General features: G+C 35.2%; 1 protein-coding gene across 3 annotated transcripts; it reads left to right on the top strand.

Moving 5' to 3' along the window:
* The first annotated feature begins 712 nt into the window (after positions 1-712).
* On the top strand, positions 713-21,535 carry LOC113237809 (activin receptor type-2B-like). Of its 3 annotated transcripts, none has more exons than XM_026474486.1 (6): positions 713-858; positions 4,387-5,279; positions 5,353-5,720; positions 6,753-6,903; positions 12,514-12,767; positions 21,382-21,535. In XM_026474486.1, the coding sequence occupies exons 1-5, from the start codon at positions 816-818 to the stop codon at positions 12,721-12,723; spliced, it is 1,665 nt and encodes a 554-aa protein (XP_026330271.1). In that variant the 5' UTR covers positions 713-815; the 3' UTR covers positions 12,724-12,767; positions 21,382-21,535. The 3 variants fall into 3 exon arrangements, with proteins under 3 accessions (XP_026330271.1, XP_026330272.1, XP_026330270.1); XM_026474487.1 differs by lacking the exon at positions 21,382-21,535 and adding an exon at positions 12,871-13,159; XM_026474485.1 differs by lacking the exon at positions 21,382-21,535 and having other exon boundaries at positions 12,514-13,159.
* Positions 21,536-22,628: the final 1,093 nt, after the last annotated feature.

Here is a 22,628-nt window from a genome sequence, read left to right as displayed (position 1 = left end):
TTATTTTATAATTCATGCGAAATTAAAAAATATATCTAAACCTAGAATATAATAATTGAGTTTCCAGAAATTTTCTTTAAAAATTTCCGCTATTTCAAATATTTTATATTAAATTACTTTATATATGTACTACTTTATATATATTACTTTACTTTATATATATTATATTATATTTTATGTAAATTAAATTACTCAACGCTATGTTTGACACTCCGATAAGAATTTTACGATTATAATCTTTTGAAGATTTATGAGAAATTCTGCTAATATCACTGCTACTTTATTTTTGCGTGCAACTACATTAGTAAAAAATCAAAATACACAAATAGTGCAACAATGCCAACGACGAACATTACAATCTAGACGTTGCACTTTTGAAACAATTCGCAAAGCAGCAAAACAAAAAGGTTACAGAAAAAATTAAAGTAATATTTAGTCGCTGTTAGTGACTAGTAGCAGTAAGTAATAAAGCAGTGAAATGAAGACATCTCTAGAAACGTCAAATCAAAAAGTGAAGCTTTCTTTCTGTGATTGCAGAAATTCATTTGTTTCTAAATTTTAAAATTAAATCATGACAATTAATATTATTGTGTTGGATAAACGCATACGTTGATTGCGTTTGAACGTTTCTGTAGTGTTGCGGGAATGTGAATGAGCGTTGATCGCTGTTATTCAATAATGCGTTGTTTGTGACATGTACTTGAGACGGGTTATTTCTTAAATAGACATTTGATGTCGGGGCCGCGGACAAAAATACCACAAGTTTTTTGGAATAAAGGGTTGACCGGCGCTGTGCCCAGCCCGTGTCTCTCACCATGGCTGCCATAAGTGTCATACAAGTAACAATGCTGTTGATTGGTAAGTATTTATGAATAAAAAAAATCTCTTAGGCATTTAAAGTCGGGTCATCTATATTTGGAAACTTGAATTAGTTCACGTTATCTTATATTCGATAGGTGATATTACGAAGATTAACATTTTTTTCATTTCTTACTCTCTATATCTGTATTTATGTATCTTAATAACAACAAAGTGCTATTGTTTTCCCAATCGTAAAGTAATATCAACTATATAGATGTACAATAGTTTTTACTGTATCACGATTTATGTACTAAACTGATGAACCATACGTTTTTAAGTAATTTTAAGGGCATATCAATAGATATGGTAGAATAGGGATGGAATCTTGGAATACTATTTGATTTCAAGTTTAGGTACTTCAATTCTGTACATAGAGTTTTATAATGCACATGTTAGCCATGCAATGACCATCTAAATTCCAAATTCTGTTTATTTGCCATGCACAACATGCATTAAAACTGATACTGGCCCAAGCTTAGCGGAAATAATAATAAAAAAACAAAACATACAAGTGAAAAATCTTACATGTAAATAGTAACCAAAACGAAATACTATACCTAACTATGGTTGCAAATGTGTGGTGAGGATTCTGAACTCAGTATATGCTATCTACATGGTGTAATGTGCTGTTGTCCACAACTCAACGTCCAAGTGCCTATTTTGCATGTGGATGCTATCTACACATGATTCTTTATTATTGCATATGTCCAAATTGTACTAAAATACGCCAGATCCATTTGGTACCCAATTTATATCATATATAAAATCTCCAGGTATAGTGTTGCGTCCTATAATGATATTTGCATAGCATTTAATTTGACAACACTTGACGATGAAGGGCTTTAAAACATATATGGTGATACCACATGATATTAATTGAAATTGTTAATTTTCTGTCCCGCACTAATAATAATAATAATAATGCCACACTCAACATAGTCCTGCACTAGGAAAACCCTGTGTCACGGGTGCCATGGACACACACATAGACAACCACAAATTACAGCCAAACTCACGAGAGAAATAAATGTAGGCCATACAAATATTTCTCCCGGCCCGGGAATCAAACCTGGGACCTTTGCGTGGCAGTCCGGCACGGTAACCGTTCGGCCATGGAGGCAGTTACAGCACTATCACACAAGATGTACATTTTTATTTGTACATATTGCTACTCAACTAAACGCAGTGCCTTCAGGATTATGTCAAATATAGAACAATATGTTTAATGATGTAGATTAGTTCTTGAGCCTCTAAGGATTTGGTAAACAATAAATCGATACCTCCAATGAACATTACGCCAACTTTATTTTTTTGGTCATTTCCTGTTATTTTTGTAAACATCCATGTTTATTTACTAATACTATGCTCCACGATTTTTGTGAAAAATAAAAGAAACAAAGAACAAAATTCGAAAAAACAAAAAACAGATTTTGTGAAAAAAAAAAAAGAAACAAAATACAAACAGGACTGGTCCAAAAATTTAGTTGGCATAGTGTTCATTGGAGGTATCGAAATGGGAGCATGGAAGTAATCTCAACATTGGTAATGTTGTGTGTAATTGAGTATGTTTTTAATTTATCAATTATAATGTAAATAGATCAATTTATTAACACAGGAACGTCACATTGCATTTTATTAGTCCTTTTTTATCTACAAGTACTCAATATGACCGGTTTATTAATTCTTTATTTTTTCCACCTGAAAACTACCTGCTATTATTTAGATAAATTTTTACAATACATTCGTAATTACATAGTATGTTGCCTTCCTCCAAGAACCCAGAAGTGGTTAGTGGTGGTTGTAATTGTAATAGTTGTGTTTGTGTTATTTATTTTATTAGTTTGCTATAATATACCGTGTTTTTTTAATGGGACAGTATGGGGAAATCCGAAACCAAACAACTTATAAAGAAACTGTCCTAAGAACCATTAAGTATTTTTTGTGAAAACAATTTTGGCGTAGTCAATTTTTTGGTTAAGGGTGAGTTGTCCATGAAAATAAATAAAATTGATCAAAATTTTTTTTTAGTGCTGATTAACTCAGTTTTATGAAAGGATCATTTCGTTGTATGAAATGAAAAATATTGGGATAGCAGAAGTTGGTTAAATCTAATAAAATGTTATTAATTTTGTATGAAACATTTATTTAAATAAAATTTGACCATGTTCTACTGTCTCAATTTTTTTCTTCCATCCTTAAAAATCTGTAATTCTTTATAAACTATGTAACTATAGATTGCAATAGTTTAGAATTTTAGAATTTTGTACACTTGTTTTATTATACTATGGTAATACTGTGCTCCAGGCCCATCACATGTCTGATGTAATGTCTGAATTGTCTGAAGATTATATTATGATAGCCCCAGAGACAAAACATAAAAACACTAATGGGCTGGTACGTGCAACTGGACATTATAGAACCTATTTTGAATAAGGTGGTAGTGGGGTCCTAGGATTTAAAAGCCTCGACAGTCCCCAGGATTTTAATTCCTCATGCTGTTATGCCACATTTTTTCATAAGATAATATCTTATTAAAAAACGTGATGTGAATGACATTAAGGATAACATTAATTCGTATGACAAAGCTTTCGTAAATGTATCTAGTAAGTATCCCATATTATAGTAGCGTCATTCTGTAAATTCTGATAAATTTGCGCCCATGTTTATAAATGTTTTTATAAACTAAATTTAGACTTGATAAACATAGGCGTGGTTGCAAATGGTACCTAACAATCAGTAGAACTTACTTTATCTCTAACTTTGGGTGTCCAGGTGCAAGATCAGTAATGCTGCCATCACTCTTATATATTTAAAAGTTATTCTGAATTTAATGTTGTATCTCAGGCTCTTAGCGACCTTATTCTGTCTAACATATAACAATATAGCATTAAAAATATGCAAAGAGAAGTTACATTGTTAGTCATCAGTCCTATTCTTATCTATTGTTTTATTGTAATGACTAAATGTACAGTCCACAGCACATCAAACTATACAGTTTTGCTCAAATGTAGCCTCCACAGCAAATGGAACAAGGTCCGTTAATGTGTTGTTTGATGTGTTTGTGCTGCCGTCTGTACATTTGTTATTTATACAGTGAGATTTGAATTACAGTGATAGTGTTGTAGGGACAATGCTTGCTTTCTATGTAAATTGTGCTAGATTTAATTTCCTCCAAGCGGCCCACTTTTGGAAAGATGGTCAAGTTTACTAATTCAATAATGATAATAATAATAAAGAAGGCGTGGAAGCCTATAATGGTTTGACCTACCGCCTCTCAAGCAGAGGCCGTGGGTTCGAATCTGGGCTCGCACTTTGGAATTTTTCGGAATTTATTTGCGAAATTTTATTTGAAATTTACTATTATGACCTCTCTACTGAATTTTTGTTTTTTTTGTTAATCATGATATGATTCTGCCAATAAGGCCTTTTTAGGCCCCCTGTTGTCCCTATTTAATGTTCTCTCAATACCATTCAGACAAATCCTAAAGTAATGGAAAAATCTACATCTATTTTCTCCTATTCCAGGTATATACGGATCAATAGCAGCACCACCTTTAGACGAGCATCTCCCACCACGACCAAGAGAAGGTGCTGCGAAAACAAAATTCTGTGAATTTCACAGCTCACAGTCTGTGGACTGCGACCCAAACAACGATACGCAATGTGTACCAGCTGTCCAGAGAGAGGAATGTCCACCTGCCGAAAACGATAAAAGCACTCACTGTTTTGTTCTATGGCAATATGACAATGTCACTAACACAGCAGTGATCAAGGTGAAAGGATGCTTCCTCGATACCGTAGCCTGCAACGATAGGCCTACAAGTTGTCGGCCACACTACGCCAAACTTCCCTTACTCCATTGCTGCTGTGAAGGTGACATGTGCAACGAGAATGCCACATTCCCTGGATTTGACCCAAGTTTCGTGTCTACAGAACCTCCTCCAGAAAAAGTCCCAGCATCGCCTATACCGACACCAGAGGATGATACTACGGCGATCATTATCTATACTTTGACGCCATTGACAATCTTATTCATGGTTCTGACCTCGTACTTCTTGTACAGACGCCGCAAAGAAACTTCTTTTGCGGAGTTAGCGAATGGTGAAGTGTCGTTATCAAGACCTCCTTCAGCTGGCGCTGGAATGGAAAACGAAGGAGCTGGTCTCGTCAGTCAATTAAATCTTTGTGAAGTCAGAGCTAGAGGCAGATTCGGAGCAGTATGGAGGGCTAAATTTGGCCAACGTGATGTAGCTGTCAAAGTATTCCCATTGCAAGATAAACAGTCGTGGCTGGCTGAGCAAGAAATCTTCAGGCTTCCAAGGATGGAACATCCGGACATTCTGCATTACATTGGAGTTGACAAGAAGGGGGATAATCTGCAAGCTGAATACTGGTTAATTACGGCCTATCATGAGAAGGTACATCACTACACCTCTTAAAAAGTCTTAAATAAAAAGTGTGACTACTTCATTCAATAACGTTATCTTTCAGGGTTCTTTATGCGACTATTTAAAAGCCCACACGCTAACCTGGACTGAAGCATGGCGTATAGCAGCCTGTGTAGCTCGTGGTTTGGCCCATTTACACGAAGAGGGTGGAGGAAAACCTGCTGTAGCACATCGAGACTTTAAATCCAAGAATGTGCTTTTGAAATCTGACATGAGCGCTTGCATTGCTGACTTCGGTTTGGCCCTTATCTTCGTACCTGGTCGAGCGTGTGGTGACGCGCATGGTCAAGTTGGGACCAGGCGATATATGGCGCCTGAAGTTTTGGATGGAGCGATCAACTTCACAAAAGATGCGTTCTTGAGGATAGACATGTACGCTTGCGCTCTGGTTTTATGGGAGATAGTTTCGAGGTAAATAGTTATAATTTTAAAGTATTCATGTAGCAGCTTATTATATTCAGAATGTTTATTATATATTATATATATTTTCGACATACATATAAAACATTAAAACTATAAAATACCTAATGAAATAATCAATTAAACATTAATGACATAAAGCAAAAATTAAACACAATGTGACAAAAATATTTAGATAATATTTAAATGAGAGATAATGAAAGTTGCAAAGGGATGTTTTAACAAGAGACCTCTTATCAATGTCAATGTCACATTGATATTGAGAACAGTGTGACTATTTGTGGCAGATTTCTGCCATTTGGACAGAGTTAATTTTTATTCATTTTTAAGTGCTGTAGAACTTCATAAGTTATATTAAATGCGGCAAATTTGGGAATATTCGTGAAGTTTTTTATTATTTTTGGGAACAAACTGAAAACGTTTTCTGCTACCACGAACAAATATCTGAAGCTAAATACAGGACAATGTTATAAATATAATCAACTTTATAACCCCAGCTCTACAGGCTGTACTCAATTAGCTTTTTTGATGCTTTGATAATGAATCACAAGTATTGCTAGGTCTCCTTAATGCACGTCGTCAAAAACAATGGGTCACAAAATACACGGGCTGTCGCCATCCTTCTTTATTTACTTTTATTTTTAACCGACTTCAAAAAAGGAGGAGGTTCTCAATTCGAGTGTACACTTTTTTATGTGTATGTTACGCGATTTATATTCGTGATTCGTGAACCGATTTTGATAATTCATTTTTTGTTGGAAAGAGGGTACCTCCGCAATGATCCCATTTCAATTTGAAGAAAATGTTCCACCTGTAAGGGTGTCAAAATTGGGGGATGAAATCGCTTCGTGCACTTACCGTTAACGATTTCGATAAAACTTGGCAAATAGACGTAATTCCACGAACTTTTCAGATCGTTTCTTTTTTAAAGTTGTTATTTACTATTAAAGTGGATTGCTGCAAATTAACCCCTGTATCTATTAATTATTTGTGACAGTGTCTATGAAGTTTCTAAATTTGCAGATGCAAAGAAGTAGGAGCCGAAATAGCGTCTCAATACCGTCTCCCGCTGGAGGAAGAGGTGGGGTCGCACCCCAGCTTAGAGGAAATGCAAGAGGCCGTGGTACAACGGAAAATGCGACCGCATATCCCGGCACAGTGGCGAGATCATCCGGTAAATAAAATATATATTACATACGTAACATATACGTGGTAACTCATTCAAAGAAAAGTTAATTCTCCATAGACAAGATAGAATCCCTATGTTGACATGTACATTATCTATTTCTGCCGCCAAGCAGTAATGTGAGCATTACTGCGTTCCGATTTTAAAGGGTAAGGGCGATGGTTAAATTAAGGGCATGTGAGAGTTGTAAACTTATTAGGGTGACAGGCGAAGTAACAGTGCCCCCCAGATAATAAAATATGTAATCATAAAAAAATATAATATGAATAAATAAATAAATAATAAATAACGCACACACTCAACATAGCCCCGCACTAGGGAAACCCTGTGTCGCGGGTGCCATGGACACACACATAGACAACCACAAATTACACCCAAACTCACGAGAGAAATAATTGTAGGCCATACAACTATTTCTCCCGGCCCGGGAATCGAACCTGGGACCTCTGCGTGGCAGTCCGTTAGGCTACGGAGGCAGTTTATATGGCATATAGTTAATATGGCATCATAAAAAAACGTTAATGTGTAGTAACAGTCTATCGCTAGTAAAAGAAAACTTTATGGTGAAACTTGTATATTCATTAAGGTTCGCAACTAAAGATCGGTCATGGATAAATATCATAGGGATAAATACTCGGGACAAATATCCATTTTTACTCGATATTTATCCAAAAAGTGGATAAATATTTTAAATCGTGGTTTATTATTTATATTTAGTAAAACAAAGTATATTTTTAAAACAATTTGTGTACCTACACAATTATAAACATTTCTTTTTTATATCATGTGTTTTAATTAATAGATTTTGTGTATGAAATGTGAAAGAGAATCCTTGGGCTATTTCAAGTCCAAACATGACTTTATTTAGTACGCAGTAGACCCCAAGACCATAAAGTTGGGTCGTACTTTATTAACGCAGGATAGGTCAGCTCTAGGGTTTTCAGTTAGTTTGGTAACTTTTTGTCAATCGAATTTTTTATACCACTCGACTCGAAAAACGTAGGAGAACAGTATTGTTACATAAAAGAATGGCAAAAACGTAATTATTTAATAAAAAAAAGAATTCTAATAAATTTTATTACAAATAACAAAAAATAATTATCCATGTTTTTGGATAAATACTCAGTAAAAACGGATATTTATCCTTAGACGGATATTTATCGGGTAAAAACCCATCTCTATTCACAACCCTTGAACAATGTTTCAAGTTCCCAACCCGAACCCACGTGGCGGACTATGACCTACCCTCTATAGAAGAGTAGCAGGGGGATGTAATTAATTGATAATGTTGTTATGTAAAAACTATCGCGAACGTTTTGGTTGCAAAATCATGTTCCACACGACATATTGACCGATTCTAATAATGAATGTTGTACTACATTTGCTTTATGAATCAACTTTGTGCACACACCGAACGAAACTAAAGAAATGGGAATATAATTTGGCAACGTTTATATTTAAATAAATAATAATTAGACACAAAGTAACAATTAAGTTAACATCTTTTAACGTCCACTTCGTAAAGCCTTAACTCACCTCACCCCAACCTTTATTGGAAAAATTCGAAATTAAAACAAAATGTTTTTTTTTTATAATTTATGATAAAGCAGAAACTGTCTAAAATTTAAAAATTGTAACAATTTACAGTAACAAAATGAAAGTTTCATAAATAATAAAAACTCGCAAAAACAAAAGTTTTCAAAAATTACAAAAGCTAAAAAACAACCATTCAAAAAACGTGTATTAATAGAAAATGAAAAGAAATGAAAATTTAAAACGACGAATATTTCTTTTTAAAGTATTCCTAAAATGTTAAAATATAATTACCGACCAGTATTATAGAAAAGCCTTATTTTGGAGCTTTTACTAGTGTATCACTAAATGTACCGGTAAGCATATATAGAAACCAACATTGAGTCCAAAAATAGATGATAACCTGGAATATGTGTTTACAATGTTTTTTATCGAAAATATGTAGATATGGAGGAATATTATGACAAATTGCAATATATTTTTCAACCTCGTTGTCGGGCTATGCAAGGTCAAGAGTCAAAATCAAAGATCATTTATTCGTAGGTAAAGTAAATTTACACTTGAAAACGTCACATTTAAGCTACTGCTCGTTCACTACGATGACTTCCCTGAGAAGAACAAGCAAGAAACTCTAGGGATTGGATAGGGATTTTCAAATAAACTTAAATGCTATGGAATACACTTTGAATCAAATTTGTGTGGATTCTGGAGCCGTGTCGTCTTTCCATACATCTTTATCTAACACGTAGTCTTCAATTTTGTAATAATATGTCTTTTCGATCAAAATATTTTTAATGTAGTTTTTAAACTTAGGAAATGATAAACTTGTAATATATGCTCCGGAATCTTATTGTAAAAACGTATACAGTTCCCCATACAAGAGTTGTTTAAGCGAGACCTTGGTTAAACGAAATCGTGGTACCATGAATTCGGACTTGGCTCTAAGGTTAATATTATGGATATCATCGTTCTTATTGAAATTATATATATTTTTACGGGCATATAAAATATTTGAATAAATGTACTGTGATGCCACAGTCATGACACCAGTCTCCTTAAACTTTTCTCTGAGCGAAACCCGAGAGCCTAGTCGGTACACAGAACGAATCGCTCGTTTTTGCAATACAAATAAGATTTTGAATATCTGCCGCTTTACCCCACATGAGAATCCCGTAGGATATTATACTATGGAAGTAACTAATAAAACTAGTCTAACAATACTAACATCGGTAAGCTCACGTATTCTGCGAAGCTTAATCTGATAGCCTTTAAACTGATAGATACCCTTCTATTTTAGTTTGTCAATAAAAATAACGCACACGCTCAACATAGCCCCGCACTAAGGAAAACCCTGAGTCGCGGGTGCTATGGACACACGCATAGACAACCATAAATTACATCCAAACTTACGAGAGAAATAAACATAGGCCATACAAATATTTCACCCGGCCAGGGAATCGGACCTGGGACCTCCGTTCCGTTCGAACCGTTCGGCCAGACCTGGGACCTCCGTTCCGTTCGAACAGTTCGGCCACAGAGGCAGCTAAAATTAAACTACGAAGCTTGATTGTTTTCATGCAGATTGTTTATTTTGTTATTAAATGTCACAAAATCATTGACATAATATTACCTACATACCATACCTTACTCCATACATGGATTGTAGTGGTAGTACGCAGAGAAAGACTTGGTAACGTACTAAATGAAAATAGAGTGTGAATTGCGTGTTTAAATAAAGTGCGGCACGTGGCTAAAGTAGATCGCTGCCTGCGACAAACAATGTATGAAACCATACAAATATTACGATACCAAAGAAAATCGAAAGCTTTTTCATATAGTTTTTCAGTAAGGCTACAAATTCGCAACGGTAGTGCGTTCATTTGTGTTGGACATCCAACACAAGACACGACACCACCCCCTTGCTCATCCACGAGTAGCTGACCAAAGACCAAGTATATGCTGACCGTCACAGGAAATGCCGCATAACACGTGTTTGCGCGCAATGTACGCGCAAACCTTGAACGCACCACTGTTCCGAATTTGCGTCCTAAGGATATTAGTATATTTTTTACATTTTTTTTGTTTTTTTGTAATTTATCTAACAAATCATCGTCAGCTAATGTGTATAGGAGCTGAATCAGCAACAAAACTTGGTATCATAAAAAATAATTTTACTACTTTCCCGATTAACAGAGTAGTGAACTTAAGTTCTTTTGAATTCATATATATTTCTATCCCTGAATTTTATTTTTCCCAAATTTAAAACGCTTTTTAAAAATAAATTAATCTTTATTGTATTTATGAATATTTTTTCCGAGCCATTCTGGTCTAAACCGATTATTCTCAAAGTGGTTCATATTGTCCCCTGGAGGCCCACTCCAACCTACAAAGGGTCCATGTCTGCGAAAAAATAGGGATTCATAAGACGGTTATGGGGGTCCACAATGGATCCCATTCAGGCAGGTATTTGAGAGCTGTTTATTAACTAATACGGGCTTAAAAAACGCGCAACGTTTATTAATGTGGGATTTAAACAAGCTATGTTTATGAGTGACGGCTATAAAAACGCGCAAGGCTTGTTAACACTTACATTAGGTTATTATTGCCTCCGTGGCCGAACGGTTACCATGCCGGACTGCCACGCAGAGGTCCCAGGTTCGATTCCCGGGCCGGGAGAAATAGTTGTATGGCCTACAATTATTTCTCTCGTGAGTTTGGGTGTAATTTGTGGTTGTCTATGTGTGTGTCCATGGCACCCGCGACACAGGGTTTCCCTAGTGCGAGGCTATGTTGAGTGTGTGCGTTATTTATTATTTATTTATTATGTAATTAATTTGTCTTTATCTTAAACAAGAGCCATAAAAAAGCACAATGTTTATTAATACGGGCCTTAAACACAATGTTTATTAATACGGGCCTTAAACACAATGTTTATTAATACAGGGGCCTTACCATGAACTCTTATTGCAATTCAGTATTAGGTTCGTAACGACAAGAAAGCGGGATAGTGAATTACACTTCATGTAGCGCTATCTCACAACAATTCATTTTAGGTCGTAAACTGAATCGTAATAAGAGTTCATGGTAAGGCCCCAAGCCTCATACGCTCAATTCGTCATAATTCTTGCTCGACTCTTAACTAAATAATATATAGGAAATGAAACTATGTTTCCGGATTTCAATCGTGTATATTTGTTTTTTCAAACAAACCAACGTTTCGGGCCCTTTACAGTATTTCCTCTGATGAAAAATCTCAAAACAGACATAAGACTGCAGTACTAATTATTGTGTTTTAATTTATTCTATTTTCCATTATTAATTCATAATAAATTTAACTTAATAAAAATTATAGGAAATGAAACTATTTTTCCGGATGTAAATCGCGTATATTTGTTTTTTCAAACAAACCGACGTTTCGGGCCCTTTACAGGTCCCATGGTCATGGTCAGTCAACCGTGCCTGAAACGTCGGTTTGTTTGAAAAAACAAATATACGTGATTTAAATCCGGAAAAATAGTTTCATTTCCTATGTGTAACAATCGCGAAAACCTAAAAACTCGATTAATAAAAATTCATTTTGTTACAATAAAATAATTTGTAAAACAATGTAGCGTAAATTGGAATGTTAAATAAGGTATTTAATTAATAACTTTTGTAACTATAGTGAAAAAATAAGGTGGTTTGCATTAATATTAAACATAACTGGTTGATGACTGTACCACCTCAGTCAACCGTGACCAAGGAACCTATAAAGGACCCGAAACGTTGGTTTGTTTTTGGTGAAAAATATATACGCGATTTAAATTCGGAAAACAACGACGGTACTACAAACACCCAGACCCGAGACAAAATAGAAAAGTTAGTTTTCTACAATGACCCGGCCGGGGATCGGACCCGGGACCTCAGAGATGGCGACACCATGTAAACAGGTGTGCAAGCCACTCGACCACAGAGGCCGTCAAAACCGTTAACTTGATTGAACATGATTGATGATGAATGATGATTTGCTGAAATATTCCTTTCCTCTCTAACAATGCTGTTCAAATTGCTAATTTGTCTCTCCAGGGTCTATCCGTCCTATGTGACACAATGGAAGAGTGTTGGGATCACGACGCCGAAGCGAGATTATCCGCCTCCTGCGTACTGGAGCGGGTGGTCGCAGTCAGACCGGCCGGCGGTTCAACCCCTCCTGCAGTGCCCACCGCGCCTTTCCTCCCCGACACCACCCCCTTGCTCATCCACGAGTTAGCTGACCAAAGACCAAGGATATGCTGACCGTCACAGGAAATGCCGCTCATACATTTCTAGAGTGGCATCAGGTAAAGACATACATTTTCATGTCGAAACGTAATGAGTGAGTTTAGCTTTGTAAAGTGTTAATCTATTATAATGAAGCGTTTAAAGAGTCTCGATATTTTACAGCTACAGTGTAAATGTCACATTGGGCCAAACAAATTATGAACTCAGTAAACTTAGGGCCACTTCACGAGACATTAATGGCAATGCAATGGCCCCAAATACGTAAATAGTGTATACCGTATTGCAAACATGTCGCACACTCATTAATAAAGTGACGAAAACCGAAAAGTAATTTTCGGGAAAGTAATAACTTCAACTTTTGTATCTATGGTTCCGTCGGTTTGCGCTTTAAAACATTAAAAATTGACATAGGTACGTGTCACCTGTCATGTATGCCTTATGGCAAAATTCTGTTTGATATGAAAAAAGAAAAATATTAATTTCTGTTTCAATTGTTTTTACGTCAGTTTATTTTTGAGGGTGTGACGTATTATTAAAATTGGCATTTCTAATATGCCTTTAATTGATTATGTGCAAATCTGCAATAAGTTATCAATTGTTAAAGAATCAAACAGTCGTCTTAATATATGTAATATAAAAAAAAGTTTCGATAAGCAAGTAACTTTCATACAAGTATAACGTTAAATCCGTTAGCTACGAAAGTGGATGGGGAGAAGAGATGTGATTGACGACCAATAAGATTTCATTACATTCGCAACGACGAGAGATGCTATTGGTCGGCAATCCTTTTGGTTAAAACACGACTTCATACTACCTCCTAATGAGAGAACCGTACAAGGAGAAAAGCCGTATTGGCAGAATCATAATAATATGATTAATTGACTGATGTATGAATTTTCAAACAAAATAAAAAACGCAATTCATCTAAAGTCCAATCCATTTTGAACAAAAAGTAAACAAACGTGTTTGGTTAGGTTAGGTAAATTCTAAAGCAATCACTCAATAAATTGAATAAGTAACACTTTCACGTGTATTTCGAAGATTTCGACTTGATATATCATCACTTTTTCCAACAATATTCACTTGAAAAGCATCGTAAAAACGTATTTGAAAAATGGTAGTCCAAAATTGAGGTTATTATTCATCTATACTTCTATGACTTGCCTGTGGTTGCATAGTGCTGTTCGAAAAAAAAACATTCGGTACAATCAATTAAAGTTTAGTAATAGATTATAAATTATTCTTCTAGCTTACCGTGCACTGGCTTAAATTGCATGGCAATGGCACGGTAGGCTAGAAGACGTTGGTTCGAATCCGGCCGGATCGAAGGAATTTTTTCTCAGATTTTTTCATCTTTGTATTAATAATAACTAGTGGAGCAATTTCACAAAAAATAATTGAATATCAATTCAATAAAAATTTAAAATCGATTATAAAATCGAACATTTCAATCGCAATCAAACGAGTGTCTAAGTGTAAGGATTTGAAGGAGGATTTAAATTGAAATTTTAAATATGCTTATATAGGTTATGTAAGGAAAACCGCTAGTGTGACTCAATTGAACAAATCGATTCATTCAATTAATTAATCGATTTGTAGTTACAGTTGGCCACCACTAAACCGTCTATGGTCGGGTCAGTGAGTCTTGTTTGTTTACTTTTTGTTCAAAATGGATTGAAACGAAGTATATTTGAATTCCGTTATATGAATTATAAGAAATTCGTACTATTTGTGAATTAATCATATTATGATTCTGCCAATAAGGCTTTTTTAGCCCTGCAGATATGACACATGCAAAAGGTACATCTACATTCGGAAGTATTAATTACTAATACTGGCAGTGTCATACTTGTATACAAATTACTGACCAGTGAAAACTCACAAATAAAGTATTCTTCGACAGTCTTACTAGACGTAGTTGTGTGGAATTTTAAATAACGAGTGTGGTTTTGTGAACGTAGATTTTGGTCTGTTGTCGCAGTGTTATAGACATTTACGTGTGGACAGACAGTCGAAGATATTCACAAAACATGGTAAGAAAAATAACTTAAGACATATATTTTCTCTCTCCACGCTGACTGCCGTATATAACATTTTTGTCTTAACGGAATGGAGATTTTTCCCACGGCCTGTGATTACACAGGCCGCCTCACGCGACGCCGATTTGTGCAGGCCGTGCTCGCGCTACAGGCAAATCTCGGATGTGTCGCGAGTTATCTGGTTTAAGCTGCCATTTTCTCACTCTATACCTTTGAAGTTTTCAACACATGGCTGTTCTGACACAGGCCCTGTGGTATACTTGAAGAAATGTGATTTGCACCGATGAATATTATCTCTTGGAATGGCTTATCCTTTATATTACAATAGGGTTATAAAACCATTAACACTTCTTTTACTTAAAGATACACGGACTTAACGATCGTGGTCCATCGCACCAGTCATAGGTGCGCTAAATGCTTTCTCTGAATTCTAGTTTTTAATTATTTCTTTACTCGACAGGTCGTTTTTATTTAACAGTAGGTACCACGTAAAATGCCGACGCCCGACTCTTTTTTTACTAATTCAACAAGTTAAGTAACTGCCAATGCGTAAAAGTATTTAAACAAGTTGTTTGCACTATACAGATGGCACGTTTGTTACCGAGACTCCTTATTTTTTATTGGGCTCTAAAGAAGAAGCGATGAGACGACTCAGTGCAAATAATATTTTGACAACATTTCAGTATTTCTTAATTAACTTTCCGTGTCTGCAAAAGTGTCACGCAGTAGCGGTGCAACTGCACTCTAAATATTGTATAAAAATGACAGAAGATAGAAGTGACGCGGCTGCAAATCTAATTTCTAATGTGTAAAGTCTAATTTAAAAGCGCCTTTACTGGCTACACGTCCTGTCATTGGACAGGAATGGCATCAGAATGCTCACTAGAGTCTTAACAGGACACTGGCTTGAATAAGCATATGTCAAATATTGGGCATAGAAAGTATAGACTCTGCCACGAGGCGGATGAAACTCCTGCTCATCTTCTCACCGAATTGTACCCCCTAACGGGCGTACGAAGCTCCATACTGGACCAGAGGAGATTACATCTGTCGGAGCCAGGAAAGTCCTTAAGCTCTTCAGTGCTGTCGGCCTTGGCTCCAAACTATAATTAGTGGTGATCACAATAGATCAGCTGATGATCATAGTGATGAGGGGCTACATATGTCCCGAATCCTCATAATAATATACAGACACATGCGCGGCATGGCCCGTGCAAACACAGGCCGTGGGAAGCCTTAAGACGTACAATCTGACTCGGCTTTCAAAAGCGATTGAACACCACGAGTTTACAACTCAAGATTTGACAGGTTAAACCGAAAATATGCAGCCGAAATAATGCCTAGTTACGATCGTAACTTAGGAGAGATACTATCTGTGCATAATGCTTTGCTGTATTTATCAGTACGCTTTAGTTAATCGCCTATACAAAACTACATACTAATAATTAAACATATTTCAACAAAACAATTTCTCATAGATGGCGCTACGGCTAAAAGTCGTTAAAAACTAGGTACAAAGATCCGACAAACAAGCTCATACAAAAATTCGTGAGGTCCGCTGGTTCGTTTCCGTGGCTTAGTTGGCATAGCGTCTGACACGGTTTGCTGGAAGACGTCGGTTCAAATCCGGCCGGATCGAAGGAGTTTTTTCTAAGTGTTCGATCTTTGTATTAATAATTATAATTTGAACAACATTAGTTTTATCTATAGGCGTTGCCCTGAAGCGTGCTGACAAATACATCATACGTTTTAACACCTCAGTTATTCACTATATTAATTATCACTAGTTACAGGTTTCCAATTCCAATTTCTTTATAATGGCTCCATCGATTTTCACGGTGATTCTGCCAATGTCAGGGTTGAAAATCCGTTGTGTACGATGAGATAGTTACAGAAACTTGTAACAGCATGTAACGGTTGATTCACACAGCAGATGACAGCGTCAGTAGTAGTAAAATTTTCGTCTTTTGAGACAGGCAAAGACGTCGCAGCCATACTGCTAGGTCTTAGATTTTAATTGTACTTGAATAAAATCATTTCAAAGCCAGAGCCAAGACTTGAGTATGAAATATATTATTATAAGGCAAATTGACAAACCGTGACTTAATTAGTTGTGCCTGTTATAAAATTGGTAATGTCCTCTTCGAGTCGTGAGGTAAGTCCTAGTGTTTTCTTGAAGTCAGAGTTCTCCTAGAGGCGAGTTCTGACTTCAAGGTAACACTAGAACTTACCTCTACTCTGTCTACTGTACTCTGACTTCAAGAAAACACTACAAAACAAACAGAAAGTTTCCTATTTATGATTTTATTAACAAATTGCGGTTCTGTGCACCAAATATCAACCATGCAAACTGTTCGAAACCTCAACACGTCGTCGGCAACGAAAACTGAACCCTTTTCGTCCGACCCTATACCTCAGCTTGCTCAAGCCATCACGGCCACGCAGTTAGCGTTCCCAAAAGCAGTCGTATCGCCGCAAGGACCAAAATGTTGACGAGTGAACTGTATATAAATATGTGCACTAACACCTTACATGCAGATGAAAATACGTTTAACTTGAAATATTATTCAAAACTGAACAAGGCAGCACAGCAAAAGCTACTGCCAAAGTTTTGCTAAACAAACACTTTTGAAAAATATTTCATAAACCGAATGTAAATTGTAAAAAAAAAGCAAAAACTTAGCTGGTCGCCAACATATTGTTAATAAAATCATAAATAGGAAATTTTCTGGGCAGGTGACAGATTCAATAACAGTCATACATATTATGTACCCTCTATCGATATCGACAACTACCCTCATCTTGACTTATTGCGACGTTATTGTCATTCACGTTGCGTTCGCCACCTGACCACCTTCCATTTTAAACTCTCTTTTTTTATCATGTTATTTTATGACAGTTGCAATGCCATTCTGAGCTTTAAATCGCAAAGATCTGAAGGACACTGCCAGTGCACCCGTAACCCTGAGTGCGCGTTCCCATTATGTCGTGACGACAGATAGTCGTGCAGTTTAAAGTGTCGTGACTTGCATATTTAAATGAAGTTGTTAACATATTATAGTACAACACGATTAACTGTCGTTCACTATTTTGACGTTACGACGACAGACTGTCGTGACAATATTGAGAGCTAGAACGATATCGCAGCTTCAAACGATTCTGTCGTGATAAATTATCGTCACGTAGTGGGAACAGTTAGACACAACAGTCGTTCAACGATAAAATGAACGACCACGACGGATAGTTGTGATATGCAAACAGGATATACGCGACAGTTGTCCAACGATAAATAAAACGTTACAACATAACGGGACTGAGACATAAATTGACAAAACCCATTTGCCTGTAATTTCACCACTACCGTTGTCCTTCAAAACGCAGTAATACTTGTATTGCAGCTTGGCGGCAGAAATAGGTAAGGTGGCAGTACTTCCTTGGACGAACTCTTTCACAAGGAGCTATAGTACTACTAAAAAAAGTCGCTCTAGTACAAACTAAACGACAAGCGGCAATTGACAGCTTTAATGACAAACATATCTGTTTACTCTTTCCCTGTCAACGCTACCTCGGTTGTCAACTCCTATCCTCATCTTGTCAACTGCCGCTTGCCTCTAAACCTCATCAGAGGAAGAATAGCAAGTTGTGCCGTTGTGAGAAAACTGTAACTAGTGAAAATGCTTTAAATATTGGGTAACCCTGAAAATCAAAAATTCAGTTCAACATAGACAAGAGATTTTTTAAAGTATATACACATTAACAGTAAAATACTCATTAGCATTTTAAACCATGAACAAATTCATTACAAAATACCTAGCTATATATTTTCCTGTTCTACAGTAATATAAAAAGTTGATTCAGCAACACAAATCTGTGTGCGAATAATCAGTTTCGTTTATGTAAATAATATCCAAAAACCATTGTACAAATCATCATTTACATTCTTAAAATTGTTACTGTACGTCGTATTTCTAGGTCATTTGAATCGTAATTCTTACGTGGATTAATTATTTTTTAAACTTTTATTTGTTTATGTGTATTTGCACTAACAAAAACGATACGCCATATGATTATGTTAATTTAAGATTATATATTTGCTTTTTCTTTAGTTTGTAATTTTATATTGGGGTTCCTCTTTTGGCTTCAAGCAGAATTCCGAAAAATATTAAAAACTATAATAATATTTGTAACGATGGCAATCAATTTTAGGAGAAACTTTGATGACAAAATTAAGCATTTTATCACGCATCGATTTGCACGTTATTTATGAATTTCGACTAACTTGTCTGTAGTATGGCGATAAACCTAGCTCTAGCCCTACATTAATACTATCACGTAATATTTGCGCTTCTCGTGTCACCTAATCAAAAACCGCACTTTTGTCATAGAACGCAAGTATGACAAAATCAAAATCGATATTATAATAAAACATGAAATTCATAATAACGTAACAGTAGCCGTACCTAATTTGTTGACACCGTATATACATTTACTAATTTTTTTTATAGTAATCCCTCTCGAAAGAAAATACAATGTTGTCTTTATTTATTGTACCTTTTCTACATCTGTTAATTTCTAGTGCAATGTAAAAAACAAGTAAAGGAACCCCTTTATTGGTAAGACTGGGCTAACTAGTTATTTTAAAATGTATTGGCTTTATTTTTTTATAAACAAATTTTACTAAGTTTTTTAGTTTAATTAAATTCGCTAATAAATATTTATCGATACGTCTCGAAACTTTTGTCGTGCTAGTGAAATGAAAAGCAATGAAATTTAATTATAAAAAAAATGTAAGTAAAATGCAGTGATGTTATCAAACTTGCAACCTTTGTCACGCTCGACATCAATTTAAAGAGAAAGAAAGAGAACGACATGCATTTTACCATTCGAATAATTATTCAAACGCCAAAGCATCAGTCTTTAGGGTATATACACGAGCTGAAATTCAACTGGAATTCAACACGTATATCTTCACATTCACGATTCAAAAACCAAAATCAATTTTTTAATGTTGCCATATGTAAATGTAGCCTCGCAAATTGTTAACTTCACTAAGTTATAATTTTAAAATTTAGATGTGGATCAAGTCTTGTTATATTGTAGTGAATTTATAAATTAAGACACCCAGAAATAGTACCAGTGACAGAATACAAATGGTTATAAAGGTCCTATCACACCAACGTCTCCACTTTGACACGTCCGCCGTGGCAAATATCTTATCTTCATCGTATCTTGTTATTTAATGTCTTCTACACAGGGCATTGGCCGTATCGTGGGGGACTGGAACGTATCGTAAATATAATTATAATTAAAAATTATGTTACGACCTCTTTCATACTTACACGTTAATAACAGAATGTAGAAGCTCTCACAAGATATACGTAACTTGTGCAAGACACAAGTTTAGTAAATTGTTTGCTGTACCATTTGTACATAGATAACATAGTATAATAAGGCAAGTAATGTAACTCCATACAAACTATTTTTTTTATTTAGGAATATTATACATATTAGGAAGCATTAATTTATAAATTTACAAATTAATAACACACAATGCCATCTTTTGATGCACATTGGTCAAAGTACGGAAAAATAATTTTAGCTTATGGTCAATATTTGAATAATATTACAAGGAAAAATAACTGACTTCTTGTATTTTATATTAAAGATGAATTAATTTATATCCACGGCCACGTACGCAATATAAACTGCTTCCAAGCTATCGATCAGCGCCACCTAGATATTGACCTATTTCAGAATTACGATTTGTAATATGGAGATTAACAGTTCTCTTGAGGCATTGGTCCATGATACAACTAAAATAATATGCTGCGAGCATCGAGTATGTAACCAGAAATGTTACGAAATGTCATTTGTTCGAAAACTATTCTGCCAAATCAATTCATTTCGGTGACAACTGCGCTCCGATTGGCCCGTCCGAATTAGAAACAATTGACGGGTGTCGTCAGTTGTTTCACTTCAAATCAACCAGTTTACTTGAGCTTTGCTATAATGGACGAAAATTTAAAAATTACATATTCAATTACCGATGAAATGTGATTCCGTTACTTTTGTAATTAGATGTTTTGCTGTTTTTCCCACACCACCGAATGGAACAACCTCCCATAGTTAGAGATATTATCTTTATTACAATAAATAAAGAATATTTTTGGAATATACGGAGACGTTCGCGCAGGTACTATACTACAGGTACTGTACAGGCGCTGTACTATTTCAGCTTTCTAATTTGCGATTTCAGTGCAAACGAAAATTGATATTTAAAAGTGATATAAGGCCCATAATGCCTGATGAGTTGCCAGGGATGAATGGTCCTTATTTCATCTCTATTTCTGGTTATATACTCGATGGCTGCGAGTGACGTGTAGACATGGACGCGCTGTACAGGCGGGAGTTACACTGCTTGTTTTATATGCAAAACAGTTAAATGTAGGCATCAGTGCAAACATATAATTTAAATTTTTCAAATTGCAAAACGTGAATGCGTTTGTTTGGCCGGACCTTGACTCATTAAAAGCTAAATACGATCTTCAAAACATCCTACACGCATTTAAGTTGTCAAATATTAAGTCGAAATTTAAAACTCACGAAAACAAATACTTTTTTTTAATTTTTGCAGCTAAGAAATTAAATGTCAATTTCAAGAAAATCCATCAGGCTCAACCTGTCTACCTGTATGTAGTTTCTTAATTTTTTTTTTCATTCAAATGCATTTAAAACACAAAATAGATAAACGCTCCATATTGTATTCGGCTTACTATGAAACCAATTATACCTATATAATGATTTGCAAAATACTAACAACCTTCACGGAATGTATTACTAACATCCTAAACAACTTTTGTTCCATGATTTTTAATAATTAATCACATTTTACTAATATTTTAAAAACAAATATTTAAAAAGATCGTTCTAAACGGTGTTACTCTATGCGGTAGCAAAAGAAAGCACGCGGGATGCGTTGCTAAACAACTTACTACCAAAATACAGATCTAAAAACTGTCAGATAATACAAAAAAACTTAAAAAAATATTTTTTGGTCAATTTATTGTGTTGTAAAAAGTCATGGAACTAAAGTTGTTGTTTATAATGTTAGTAATAGTCCTGCAATGTTGTTAGTATTTTAAAAATAACCCTGTATAGCTTACAAGTCATGAATAATGTAGTAAATTAGTTACTAAACAAAGACAAATTTCAAATTATGTGTAACGCTACATTTGGTGATTTTCATGTGTTCCGCAGAGAATAGTTGCTTAACTAGGACGTTGTAAATAAGCGTTTTACCAATACTTCACAGTAAACTCACTAGATGTCGCAACGACAACACAAAAGGACTAAGTATAGCTACATACAATACACTGTAGAAAATAAAGTTTACAAAGTAAACCAAACACGGTGAGCTTATGAATTTTGTAGTGTAAGTAATCAGAAACCGTTTTAGTTATTCAATGTATCAAAAGTGCTGAATTTTAAAGTAATTCTAGTGGTGCCACTAAAAAAAATTAGCAGGTAACTAAAAGTAGCATTTTACCAAGGTAAACATTTTTTTAAATAAGCTACAAGCAATAGCCTGTTTTATTATCTGTTCCAATTCAATTTCAACAAAAAGTAAACAAACCTGTTTGGTTAAAATTCTAAAGCAATCACTCAATAAATCGAGTAAGTAACACTTTCACGTATATTTCGAAGATTTCGACTTGATATGTCATCACTTTTTCCAACAATATTCATTTGAATAGCATCGTAAAATCGTATTTGAAAAATGGTAGTTCAAAAGTGAGGTTATTTTTCATCTATACTTGGTTGCCTAGTGCTGTACGAAAAGAAAACATTTCGTTCATTCAATTAAAGTTTTTGTAATCGATT

The sequence above is a fragment of the Hyposmocoma kahamanoa genome, unplaced genomic scaffold, assembly GCF_003589595.1.
Source record: "Hyposmocoma kahamanoa isolate Upper Pololo Valley unplaced genomic scaffold, ASM358959v1 94, whole genome shotgun sequence".
Lineage (NCBI taxonomy): Eukaryota > Metazoa > Arthropoda > Insecta > Lepidoptera > Cosmopterigidae > Hyposmocoma > Hyposmocoma kahamanoa.
Note: the sequence above shows the minus strand (reverse complement) of the source record. Positions and strands in the feature narration are given on the sequence as shown.